This window comes from Leopardus geoffroyi, chromosome B4 (assembly GCF_018350155.1).
Source record: "Leopardus geoffroyi isolate Oge1 chromosome B4, O.geoffroyi_Oge1_pat1.0, whole genome shotgun sequence".
NCBI lineage: Eukaryota > Metazoa > Chordata > Mammalia > Carnivora > Felidae > Leopardus > Leopardus geoffroyi.
Window position 1 is genome coordinate 76,176,309 of NC_059341.1, and position 14,105 is coordinate 76,190,413.

General features: G+C 38.0%; 1 protein-coding gene across 2 annotated transcripts in view; it reads right to left on the bottom strand.

Moving 5' to 3' along the window:
- CCNT1 (cyclin T1) overlaps positions 1-13,115 on the bottom strand; it is a 34,903-nt gene extending 21,788 nt beyond the window's left edge. The window contains exons 1-3 of one of the 2 annotated variants that reach the window (XR_006709065.1): positions 11,881-12,777; positions 10,018-10,099; positions 2,920-3,048 (exon numbers count right to left, since the gene is read on the bottom strand). Coding sequence is in view for 1 of the 2 variants with exons in the window: in XM_045464689.1 (XP_045320645.1) it covers positions 2,920-3,048; positions 10,018-10,099; positions 11,881-12,041 (372 nt within the window). In the remaining variant the exon portion in view is untranslated. Of the gene's footprint in view, positions 1-2,919; positions 3,049-10,017; positions 10,100-11,880 lie in introns of both variants that reach the window. The other variant, XM_045464689.1, reaches the window with a different exon arrangement.
- Between the last annotated feature and the right edge of the window lie 990 nt (positions 13,116-14,105).

The following is a 14,105-nucleotide window of genomic DNA, read 5'->3' on the forward strand; positions in this document are numbered from 1 at the left end:
AATGTGTAATAGAATATACACCAAATTTTGAAGACTTAATTTTAAAAAATGATGCAAATTACCTCATTAATAACGTTTTAATATTGATTTTATGCTGATATATTTGGTGTTAAATTATATAAAATCATTAAAATTTCTTCTTTTAAATGAGTATTCCATTTTTTTAATGAAGATTTTAAATCAAATTCAATGAAATGTCAAAAATTTTTAATTACACATGACTCCCATTATATTTCTTTTGGAAAGGAATGGTCTAGACCTCTAGGAAAATGAGACTGAGGGACGAGTTAGATCTATATACCGTGGTGAACTTTCCACTTTATGATCCTGAGGAAGTCCAGTAAGGACTTAAACTATGCCAGTTCTCCTCTCCATATAGTGAAGAAAATATCTTCTCCTAAGATTCATCATTTCATGAGAGCACTGGGTGTTGTATGGAAACCAATTTGACAATAAATTATACTTACAAAAAAAAAAAAAAAAAAGAAAAGGAAAAAAGGATTCATCATCTCATGAGAAATAGAAACTCAGGTGAGGGAGGGGCCCCTGGGTGGCGCAGTCGGTTAAGCGTCCGACTTCAGCCAGGTCACGATCTCGCGGTCCGTGAGTTCGAGCCCCGCGTCGGGCTCTGGGCTGATGGCTCAGAGCCTGGAGCCTGTTTCCGATTCTGTGTCTCCCTCTCTCTCTGCCCCTCCCCCGTTCATGCTCTGTCTCTCTCTGTCCCAAAAATAAATAAACGTTAAAAAAAAAAAAAAAAAAAATTAAAAAAAAAAAAAAAAAAAAAAAAGAAACTCAGGTGAGGGGCACCTGGATGGTTCAGTCAGTTAAGTTTCTGATTTTGGCTCAGGTCATGATCTCACGGTTCCTGAGTTTGAGCCCCACATTGGGCTCTGTGCTGACAGCTCAGAGCCTGGAACCGGCTTTGGATTCTGTGCCTCCCTCTCCCTCTCTGCCCCTCCGCCGCTCCCCTGCTCATATGCAGTCTCTCTCTGTCTCTCAAAAATAAATAAACATTAAAAAAAAAAAAAAAAAAACAACTCAGGTGAGAAGTTATATAAATACACTTTAAAGGGAAAAAAGTGAGAATTATTTTTTGTTTTACTTTGTTAAAATAAAAATTTGTTTTATTTGGTCAGTTCTATGGACCAGTGTCATTTACTAGTCTAAAGCCAAAAAAAAAAAAAAAAAAAAAAAACAAAAACAAAAACAAAAACAAAACTGTCCAGGGCAATATAAGTCTTTCAAGAAGAGCTACTGCTGTACCCAGAGAAAATGATGTCAAGACACTGCTATGCAAAACAATTCACATAATTAGGGGCTATTATCAAAATGAAAAGAACCCTCTCAAAAATTACTTTCTCCAGTATGAGCAAAACACGCAAATTTATTTGATAAAGGATGACTCGTGCATCCATTTTAAGAGACAGAAGTAATCTAGTAACAGAAACCCATAGTTTAAATACTTACAAATGGTCAGACCTCAAAATTTCTCACAACTCATCACTCTCCAACAAGACTTTTTTTAAGTTTATTTTGAGAAAGCGAGAGAGCACACTCTAGAGAGAGCACACAAGCAGGGGAGGGGCAGGGAAAGAAGAAGAGAGAAGTTTCTAGGTAGGTTCCGTGCTGCCAGTGCAGAGCCCAACATGGGGCTTGAACTCACAAACTGTGAGATCATAACCTGAGCCAAAACCAAGAGTTGGACACTCAACCATCTGGCCACCCAGGCACCCCCCGCACCCCAAACAGACTACTAAAGCCAGGACAGAGTTTCCCCTCTTTAAAAAATGGAGGGTAAAAAAAAGCTATGTGCACATGCATAGGACAAAGGTCTGATAGAATATATACTGGAATTATAATCAGTAATATCTTGCTAAGAGGGAGGAAGATGAGCTTTAACTTTTACTTCAAATGATTCTTAAATGTTTGGATTCTTTTTTTTTTTTTTTTTTTTAAAGTTTATTTTTGAGAAAGTGCACCATCAGGGGAGGGACACAGAGCGAGGGAGCCGGAAGATCCGAAGCAGGCTCTGCAGTGACAGCAGAGAGCCTGATGCGAGGGCTCGAATTAAGAACTGCAAGGTCATGACCTGAGCGGAAGCTGGTCGCTTAACCAACTGAGCCACACGGGCGCCCCAAATGTTTGGGTTCTTTCATAACAAGCATATAAATCTTTTGTAATTTCTTTAAAAGTTAAAAAAAAAAAGTAACAGGACTCATTTTTTTAAGAATTCACAACAAAAATATATTTGTAAGAATATTATTCACAATATTATACTGGTAAAAAGTTGGAAATTATGTTAGCAGAGAATGATTATATATGTACATAAGGAAATAAATTATCTCAACACTTAAAGAAAATGGAGAATAAGATGGGAAAATATTTGGGGGGCACCTGGGTGGGTCAGTCAGTTAAGTGACCACCTCTTGTTTCGGTTCAGGTCATGATCTCATGGTTTGGAAGTTTGAGCCTCATGCCAGTCCTTATGCTGACAGTGTAGAGCCTGCTTGGGATTCTTTCTCCCTCTCCCTCTGCCCCAATCTCTCACTCTCTCAAAATAAATAAATAAACTTAAAAAATATATATTAAAAAAAGAAAATATCTGGGATAATAATAAGTGAAAAAGACATACAAAGTATGTACGTGTGTGGCTATTCATAGAAAAGCAGCTGGAAATAATGATTCACCTACATATCCGTGGTTCAAATTATATCTAAATAATATATTTTCTTTCTGTTTTCCTGTGTTTTCCAATTTTACTATAATGTATACAATTAACTTTTGCCATAAAGTTTCTGATTTTTTGTAAAGGAAAACACTGAAAGTTCAACAGCCCCCTTTGACTTCAGCAAATCAAAGTTACAAAATTAAATTATCATCAAAATAAAGAAAAACAGATATGTGTAATTAATCCCTTACCTCACTCCTAGTATCAGGAAGTGATTCCTGTGGATGGAGACAAGCATGTGCTACCTTGATGACGTGTTCCAATTTTTTTGGTTGCTCCTCTACTTTAGCTGCTAGAAATAAGGCCGCTGGAGCCACAGACTGGATGGAGAGAAAATAAATCGTATTTATTTCTAGATCGAAGGAGATCTAAAAAAGAATTAAGTCTCAAACCAAGTTCTTTGCCTGCCTCAATTTCATCACTTCTTGTTAATGCCTTTTCTTCTACTTAAAATGTCCTCCTCTTTCCTACCCATTAATTCACATCCACTCCTGAAAACCAATCCTTCAACAAACTAACTACCTAATGCAAGAAACTACTAGGTGTAAATAGTTGGCTTTTCATTTAAAATGAAATTCTTTCTTTAAGTTTATATCATAGCCCTCTGTATACTTTTTTTTTTAAAGGAGTACACTGAAAGTAATTAGTGGTCGCCAGGAGCTAGAAGAAGAGAAGAATGGGAGTGATCACTAATGCTTAAGAAGTTTCTTTCTGGGGTGATATAAATGTTGTGGAATTAGATCATGGTGAAGGTTGCACACCTTTGTGTGTTAATTGTACACTTTAAAACCAGCTAATGGTACACTTTAAAGGATAAATTGTATTTTATGTGAATTATCTCAAGTACACTTACATATGAGGGAGCACAAATCTCAAGGGAATTCAAAGACTATTATTACATTCAAGAGGCTATACAAAGAAAGCACTTAGGGAGGGAAAGAATCTCAAGCCAACACACAAGTAGACAACAAATTCAGTCTCTAAACAATATAAGAGATTAGAGCAATAGGACATAAGTGTAGCCTGGTAGTGATCTAGAAAACCTCAGGAAGAATTCTTTTGAATCTTAACAAGAATACTTCAATGAATCAAAGATGGAAATGGCAAGAGGCAGGAGTCAAAGAAATACAATAAATAATTTTTTATACAACTTAAATATCCACTTTACTGAGTAGAACTGACAAGCATTCTAATACTTATTTGTATCCCTGCTATCTGCTACTTTGCTAGAAGAGATTTTTATCCACAAATTCAATTCACAGTAACAATTCTCTTCCTTCATATTTGCTGCATATTTCCTTCATATTTGTATGGAGCCATATTTGTATGCAGCAAGCTCCATATACATACATTCCTAGACCTTAGGATAAGCAAAGCAGAACCAGAGGAAAATTGTCATGAACAAGATGTGGGGAATCAGAGCAGGAAACACACTAAACTGAGTAGGTGACACAGATAACAGGATGTGGAACACAAAAGATCTTTAACAAGAGAGTGACACTAGGGGAGCCTGGATGGTTCAGTTGGTTAAGGTCCAATTTCGGGCTCAGGTCATGATCTCATGGTTTGTGGCATCAAGTCCAATGTCGGGTTCTGCGCTGGCAGTGGGGAGCCTGCTTGGAATTCTCGGTCTCTCTCTCTCTCTCTCTGCCCCGCCCCCTTCACATGCATGTGCGCACGCTTTCTCTCTCTCTCAAAAATAAATAAAATGAACATTAAAAAAACAACACACAAAAGAGTGACACTAAAGATTTTAGGAAAAAAAAATGTATAGTTTAAGAAACACTTAGAAAGATATCTTTGGTCCCAGGAGGGACCAAAAGGAAGAAAGAATGAAATGCATTAAAAGGTAATTAAAAAAAAAAATTAATAATCCAGGTATTAAAAAATAAAGTTTAGAGTAGGAACTAGCAATACAAATGAGGGGAAAAAAAACACAGGCATGATTTTAGAAAATTAATAGGGTTTCACTAAATGTATGTATTTGCACGCAGAAAAAAAAAATCCTAAAATGGTAACAGGGTTATCTCCAAACAGTGTAAGAATATCATCATTTCCTCCTTTACTCTGTCTTCTTTTAATTTTATGATGATGACTGCGCACCAATAGAGACATAAAAACAGTTAACACTATAAAAATTAACAGGATTTTATAACTGATTTGAAAAAATGGAAAAGAACTACTTAATGACAATACTAAGATTCTAAGCCTACAACTTTGCCTTCAAAGAGCTAAAAATATATTTGAAAGGCAGAAACTAAAACATAGTATACTAACAATAACTAAGAAGGCAAGATAATAATGAAGTGACTACAAGAGATAAATTTTAATCTAACTTTTGTGCAGTCAACCATGTAAATACTCATTGTTCTTCATGGAATCACTTACCAAGCCAGTTTATCAAAACATTTTCCCATTAAAGGCAGTTTCTAAGAGGAATTCTTATACCAGGTAAGAGTTTAAGATTTTCTCCATTTTGTTTTAAGTTTATTTATTTGAAAGAGAGAAAGAGTGAGTGGGAGAAGGGCTGAGCAAGAGGAGAGAGTGAGAATCCCAAGCAGGCTCCGCACTGCCAGTGCAGAGCCCAATGCGGGGCTCGAACCCATGAACCGTGAGATCATGACCTGAGCCGAAGTCGGACGCTTAACCGACTGAGCCACCCAGGCGCTCCTACATTTTAAAAGAACAAAAACGCTGGGGCGCCTGGGTGGCTCAGTCGGTTAAGCGTCCGACTTCGGCTCAGGTCACGATCTCGCAGTCAGTGAGTTCTAGCCCCTCATCAGGCTCCATGCTGACAGCTCAGAGCCTGGAGCCTGCTTCTGATTCAGTGTCTCCCCCTCTCTCTGCTCCTCCCCCTGCTCGCACTCTGTTTCTCAAAAATGAATAAACATTAAAAAACATTAAAAAAAATAAAAATTAAAAAAATTAAAGAATAAAAATGCCACTTAATATTTGTTTGCTATGTACAGGCATTTTGTAAATTAATTCATTTAAATCTTACTAATACTCTATGAGACAGGCACTGTTACTGACTCCAAAGAGATGAAAAAACTGAGGCCTATGTAACTTACCCAAAGCCATAGAACTAGTAAGCAGTGCAACAAAAATCCAAATCTAGACAGGTCTGACTCCAGAGCCCATCCTCTTAACCACTAAGCTTGACCCCTTACGGATTAGCTAATCAGAATAAAATACACATAATCAAATCAGTTAGGTATCAAAATACAACACCCACATTTTACAATATATGAAATACAACATAAACACACATACCAAGTTGCTCACCACTAATTTTATATTCCCCCATTTGAAAATATTTAAAATAATACATATAGAAATTCAATTCATGAGGTTAAATTTCTTCTCAAAAAGAGAGTAATGCAATGCCAGAATTTAAGTAAAAATAAATCATTCAATCATGTTCACTAAAGAAATAAAACTTATTTCCACTGAAAGGCAACCTCTCTATCTTCCAGGGTGTTTGAAATATATTTTATCTTGATATAAGTGGTGCAAAATACAATAATGCAAAAATTAATCAAGTTGCACACTTCAGATTTTTATGCTTTACTGTTCAACTTCAATAAATTTTTTTAAAAAACAAATGTTTAAAAAGCAAGAGCTCTAGGCTCCAAAACACTGAAAAATGAGAAAAGTACCCACAACATGTGAAATACAGCTCTAATACATAAGAGCTCATATAAATTAGGAAATCAGGATAAAAGCAGGACAAAGGGAATCAACAATTTTTACTCAATTCTTCAATTTTTTTTTTTTTTTAACGTTTATTTATTTTTGAGACAGAGAGAGACAGAGCATGAACGGGGGAGGGGCAGAGAGAGAGGGAGACACAGAACTGGAAGCAGGCTCCAGGCTCTGAGCCATCAGCCCAGAGCCTGACGCGGGGCTCGAACTCACGGACTGTGAGATCATGACCTGAGCTGAAGTCGGACACTTAACCGACTGAGCCACCCAGGCGCCCCTCAATTCTTCAATTTCATAAGAACAATGACCAATAGGTGTAAGAAACTCAACTTCACTAACTGAAGAAATGTAAATTAAGAAAATAATTTAGGACTACCTCTATCTTGTTCACCACTGTATCCCAAGTGCTCAACAAGTAGTTAAAACTTGGTATTTCCTGATGTAATGAATAGAAGTTCTGATCTAATGAATAGAAGTTATTTGTGATGAAGCAGAGAAAAGGATCCTCTTACAGTGCTATAAACAATGCACACTGATACAATCTTTCAGTAGGGCAAACTGACACAATGAAACAATGTATACTGATATTATCTCAGTAGGGCAAACTGACATAAAAATTTTTCAAATGCAGTCTCCTGGACACAGCAATTTCACCTATAGGAATTTATATTAGAACAATCACATAAGTCACATACTATATATGTACCAATTTTATGTAACACTATTTGTAATTAATAAACTAGAAACAACCCAAATATCTACCAATAGGGAGCTGAAATAAATTATAGTAACTACGCAAATAAATACTATGTGACCATTTAAAGTATAGTTGAGGGGCGCCTGGGTGGCGCAGTCGGTTAAGCGTCCGACTTCAGTCAGGTCACGATCTCGCGGTCCGTGAGTTCGAGCCCCGCGTCGGGCTCTGGGCCGATGGCTCGGAGCCTGGAGCCTGTTTCCGATTCTGTGTCTCCCTCTCTCTCTGCCCCTCCCCCGTTCATGCTCTGTCTCTCTCTGCCCCCCAAAAATAAATAAACGTTGAAAAAAAAAAATTAAAAAAAAAAAAAATAAAATAAAGTATAGTTGACCCTCAAAAACACATTTGGGGCACATTTGGGGTTTGGGGCACCTGGGTGGCCCAATGGGTTAAGCATCTGACTTTGGCTCAGGTCATGATCTCCCAGTTTGTGAGTTCGAGCCCTGTGTCAGGCTCTGTGCTCAGAGCCTGGAGCCTGTTTCAGATTCTATGTCTCCGCCTCTCTCTGCCCCTCCCCCATTCACACTCTGTCTCTTTCTCAAAAATAAACAAACATTAAAAAAAAAACTAAAGAAAAAAAACAAAAAAAAACCCACGGGTTTGAACTGTGTGGGTCCACTTATATGTGGGTTTTTTTTTTCCTATAAATATAGTCCAGTACTGTAAATGTATTTTCTCTTCCTCATGATTTTAGTATTTTCTTTTCTCCAGCATATTTTATTGTAAGGATATGGTATATATAACGCAAAAAAAAAAAAAACAACTATGTGTTGACTGTGTTATTGGTAAGGCTTTTGGTCAACAGCAGGCTATTAGTAGTTAAGTGTTTGGGGAATCAAAAGTTGTATGTGGATTTTTGACTATGTGGGGGTCAGTGCCCCATCCCCACCCTGTTCAAAAGTCAACTGTAATGAAAAACCAATACAAAAAGATAGAATATACTGTTAACTGATAAAAGCAACTCGCATAAGAGTATAGTAAGAAATGTTTTACTAGAAATAAATAAATACTAGTATATTTATAAAAAAATGTCCAAGACCCGAAATGACAAAACGTTTATCAGTGGTTACCTCCAGAGGGTGGGATTACAAAGGAGCTTTCACTTTCCACATTATACATGTCTTTCTTTCCTACTTTTTTTTAAGTTTATTCATTTATTTTGAGAGAGAGGGAGAGTGTGCGAGTGGGGAAGAGGCAGGGAGAGAGAATCCCAACAGACTCTACACTGCCAGCAGTGAGCCCAATGTGGGGCTTGATCTCATGAACTGTGAGACCATGATCTGAAATCAAGAGTCAGACCCTTAACCGACTGAGTCACCCAGGCACCCCTACATTATACATTTCTACATTAATTTTTACCATAAGTATTTATTACCTTTGTAATGGTAAAAAAAAAAAATAATAACATGAAAAATGCATGGCAGCTTGACTGGACAAATATCAATGCTACAATAATGTATGATGTGATTTATAATTTGAATTTCAACTTATCACAAGTAAACTCTTAAAAATTAAGATATTAAAGGGTGATATTTTTGATCTGTTAATTTTCAAATGTGCCTAAAATCAATTCTCTAGAGAGAAACAACAATCCCAAATTTAAAGTCACTGGATTTTGGGAAAGGTCATGCCATCCACTAGAGTCTCTCTATATTGAATAATTATCAAACCATATTCATTCAAATTTACTGAAGGTGCTTTGGAGGATATACAGAAAAGTGAGTCTCTGTCCTTGCTAAGCGTATAATACATAGGAAATAACGAAAAAATATACTTTACCATAATAAAAGAGAAGACATTTAGAAAACTTTTAGAATTGGCAAGACAGCTATGGACTTTGTCTTCAAATTTCATTCTTTATCCACACTGCCTTCTATTCTAGAACTATCGGATACCCTCAATAAATGCTTTTCTCTGTCTTAGTTTGCTCCTTGCAATCAGAGGTAGGGCATGGTTGCAGGTAAAAGGTCTACTGATAGGACAAAGCCAAGCTGACTGGATAACTGGCAAAAATAGGAACACTTAATCCACAGATCCAAAGGGTTTCCTGTGAGTATGCCAATATCTTACAGGAGCAATATCTAGCTTCACAGATTCTCTTTCTATGGCATTAAAAAAAAAAGAGGTCAAAGCTATCATCCTAAGGACAAGTCTTGAAAACTTTTCCACAAAACATAACCTTTCTTTAAAAAAAAGATGAAATATTTGACTCACAAATCCATACGAAGTATTCATCAGGTTTAACCCTATTACCTTGTGATTTTATTAAACAAATATAGTCTTACCTGCAACCGGGAAATCACTATGCACTCGCTTCCAAGTCACTTATAATAATGTTAAATAGGACCATTTCAGGTATCAAAACTGAAAATAGCACTATTTACAATTCTGTCCAGAAAAAAAAAATCCCTTTAGTACTATTATTTTCTTTTTCCTGTCTTAAAAGTCACCCCCCAGTCATCACATAATGTGCCTTCCCTTCCCAACTGGTCACTGAATCATTTACGTTCACCTGTTTTCCTGTGACTATATTATTATTTAGTATTTCAAAAATTACACTTAAATTAAGCATTGTTTCCCCTTTAATGCTCCTCTCCCATCCCCAAAATGCTAAGTTTAAGTGCTCAATAATCTTTTTATAGAGAATCCATCTATTCTAAGGATACACTAAGCCTACCAAATAACTACCTAAGCAGGAAAATTGGAAGAACTGGATTCAGTGTGGCACATAATGATCCCATTGAAATCCCAGTTCACCAACAAAGATCACAAACACACACACATGTTGGAATCAATCACGAAAGGATTACACATACAAAAAAATACTTACATTTCGATGGAACTGTGTAAAGGACTGAATCATGTAGAATCGATGCATGTATACTATAGCAGTGTTGATAGTCAATTGTGAGCTAAAATGTTCGTTAAGGCCCCAAAACAGACTGGCAGCACGATTCCCGAAAATACAACCTGTATATCCTCCCAAAAGGACCATGCAGCCATGCACAATACATGCTTCTAAAGGCAAATCATACATAATTTTCCAAATTAAAGAGCAAATCTGTTTTCTTTCACCAAGTTATTAGCCACCAATTGACACCTAACATAATGCCTTACATACATACAACAAATATTCAATATAACAATATGCTAAATTGATAAACAAGCAAGCTTCTTAGCACGTGGGGATCAAGAAGGATATAAAAAATTTACGTAAGACCTAAACCAGTCACTTGCCTCCTGAAAATCTTGCAGTGGTGATCCATTAGCTCAGGGTATCTCTTCACATGACTTACAACATTACACCTTCCTTGATCCGGCCCCTAGGTATGTCTCCACTATCTCCTCACCTTCTGACCTCTAGAAATTAACTTACCACTTCCCACTTGTCTCTGGCAACTAATAAGCCTTTTCATATGGTGATCCCTTGGACCAGAAACACTATGGAATGATTTTATATTCATTCACTGACAAGAAAAAAACTTAAATGCCTTTACTTCTAAAGCCCTCAGAAGACAATGTGGGTTGTTATTCAGAGAAAAGGTCGTCATCCCATGACGTCAACAACCTTAACAACAACACACATGTAAAAAAGGATTAGATGTATGGAAACAGAATTTAAAACAAAAAAAAAGCTTAACTCAGTACTGAACTGATGCTTAGGAAACAAATTGGGTATCTGCAACAAAGAGGACACTTCTTTTGAGAGGAGCACAACTTTAAGACACAAACATTACAGCCAGCAACACACTTAATCCACTCAGAAACACACTTAACCCAACACACTTAATCCACCCAGAAATAATTTTCCACTCTCAGACTTTAAAACTATACACGCTTTATCTGTTACAAAATGAGTATATTTTCTAACAAAAATACTTCAAGTGAAATAAGTCATTAAGTTACCTGATCTTTGAAATGCAAAGAAAATACACATTAGAACTCTGAGTAATTAAAAAACCCAACATTTGTAAGTGCTTATTTATTTAAATGCTTTTTTAAAACATTAGATCCTTGGGTCTGTACCCTTACGAACAGAAACTGACATCCTTCTTTCCTCTGAAATTCTATAGTTTTAACAGTAGCTACCATTTGAAAATCTAAATACCACGCATTGTGTTGGGCACAGAAACTACATGCAAGGGGTAACACTCCATTTTACAGACGAAAACCAAGAATTTGACAAGTTTCCTAAACAGCTAGTAATTGGGAGGAACGGATTTTGAACCTAAGCTGGGGCATTAATTCTAGGTCACCCTTTCTTTATAAGCCCTTCAGGTCTTGAATTTCTCAAAACTCTCTTTAAACACTAAGTTCAAGAGGCAGCCATCAACAGTGAAACCTCTACCAAACCCTTAGGGCATAGCGGAAAAGTACAATCTGAAAGTCACCAGACCAAGAGACCACAACACAACGAAAAGGGACTAGGAAAGGCTGGTTAAAACACAAAACTGCGAAGGATACGAATTCCCAGCAAGGCTGATGGCACCGGTGAGCGAGCGGGAAATTAACTCCGCTTCGCTTCCCTCGCGCAAACACTGAATTTGAGGCTGCCCCAACGCAGGTTCTACCACCTAGACATTCAGCCCCTGCCTACCCTGTTCCCTCTTCCGTCCCTGACATAGCCTGAGGCCTGGACGCCCGAGCTAGGCGGGTCTGACTCCAAGGCCGGAGGCCTAGGCCGCAAGGATACACGTTAAGACGTTGTCCCATGTCCTGGAGCAGATTGGCCGCCTGCTGGCGAGAAGAAAGTTCTTTATCTGGGTCCAGGCCAAAACGACGGGACGGGCTGTTTTCCAGCTGTTCTCGAGTAAAATACCACCGTTTGTTGTTGTTCTTCCTCTCTCCCTCCATAGTGCTTCAACCAGAAGGCAGCGGCGGAGGCTGCAAGCACTTCCCAGCGTCACCTAAGCGGCGACACACATCCGCTGTGCGGGGGCAACCGCGACGTGACGAACTTCCGCTGGAGGATGGACGGCTAGGTTGTGACAGGCTTCCGCAAAGAAGGACTAGATCAGGGGTCTACTTCCGGAATGGACCTCACGACAGCCTGTAGCCGAATTAACAGCCAGTAGGCAACCAGGAAAGACCTTGAGTCTAGGACGCAGGCGCCAGTCATGTGACCTCTGGGAGGTAGGGTGGGGTTAGAAGTTCTCGTTTGAAACCCCACCTCCTCCCGCGAGATCTGGGTTTAGCCTTCGCGCGGTGGAAGAGGTGGCGGGGTAACTGTTGTAGCCGCCCACGCGCCCCTCGGTGGCTCGTCAGAGAATTTCGTTTGTGGTGGAGGTGGAGATATAAAAATGGTGCCGATTCTGAACTTGACAGAAAATAGGTGAGACTGTCGAAAACTGAAGAAAGTAATCAAAAAGAGTGACCCTATCATATATCGTAATATAAAGCAACGTAACACTGTTACGTTGTTGGTAACAGTGTAAACTACCCATTTACAAAGCCGCTTTACAACATTTATCCAAAGCCTTGAAAAAATTCCTATCCCTTGCCACAGTGATTCAACATAAGGGAATGAAATGAAATGAATAGTGTTAATGAATTTAGCGATTATGGGGCGCCTGGGTGGCTCAGTTAGTTAAGCTTCGGACTTCAGCTCAGGTCATGCATGATCTCACAGTTCGGGAGTTCAAGCCTTGGGTGGGGCTCTCTCAGCACAGAGCCGACTTCCATCCTCTGTCCCTCTCTCTGCCCTTCCTCTCAAATTTTTTTTTAATTTAGTGATTGCTATGTTCCAGGCGCACTATTGACTCTTCATTTAAAAGGCCCAGTAACACTACCAAGAGATAGTAGTACTTCAATCCTCGTTTGGTGGACGAATGAACTAAAACTCCTTCATTGTGGAAAGCTTCCACCTCCACATAACACACGCACAAGTTTGTAAGTCCTCGTCCTCCGTCGAGATATACTCCAGCTGAACGCACGGGCAAGATACTTAGCCTCTTTGTGCCTCTCGTATAAATGGAAATGGTAATAATAGTACCTACAGGTTGTGAGAAGGATTAAATGAAGCTATAATTAGTTAAAAGCCTTTGTAATAGTACCTGGATCATAGGAACATAGAAAACATTGATTAGATGTTATCATAGTGTTTATTATATTAAAATTGAGGGCAAGGACAATGCCTTCTTCATCTTTGTGTCCATAGCACTTACTTAGTGCAGTCCTGGCCCTAGTAGTCAATAAATATTTGTCAAATAAGTGCTCACAACACCCTACAATAAAGAAAGGGGCTCGGGGAGATTAAGTTTGCCCTACACTACACTGCTTATAAGTGTAGGTTTTTAAATCAAATCTAATTCCATAATTCTTTCCATTCTAGTAAACTGTATTCTTGCTTTTCTAAAACACTCAATTTGCCTTAATTAAATTGGTATAGATTTAGATCCTTTGTCTTTTATAATATTTTGAGTTTCACCATTTTAGACGTGGCTGTTCTCACTCAGTTTGATTCTAATTCATTCTCAGAAGTATTTCCTTCCATTTCAGGCCCTTCTCTGCCATCTACTACCTACAGTTAGCATTAGCGACATTTTACTACAGAAAAACTGAGGTTCAGGAAGATTTAAGTGACTTATTTCAGGTTATAACATTTAAAAAATGTATGATTTCAAACTTCTGATATCACAGACTTGTTTCTTTTAATAGAATAAGCATTTTTTTCAATTATGTAGTCATTATATAATCTTTTAAACAGCCAAAATTATTTCTCCCAGAACCCTCTTGCCTGTTTCTCTGACCTGTGTTTGGTTCTCTATTTGATCCCTTGGATTAATGACTCCATTTTGAAATTGCTATCCTGGCTGAGTATACCAGTCTTCCAAGAAAAAGTTCTGGTATCTGTTAAGCTGTAGGCAATGCAGGTGGTAATCAATGCCTTGCTACCCAGGCATACAGAACTCAGAGAAA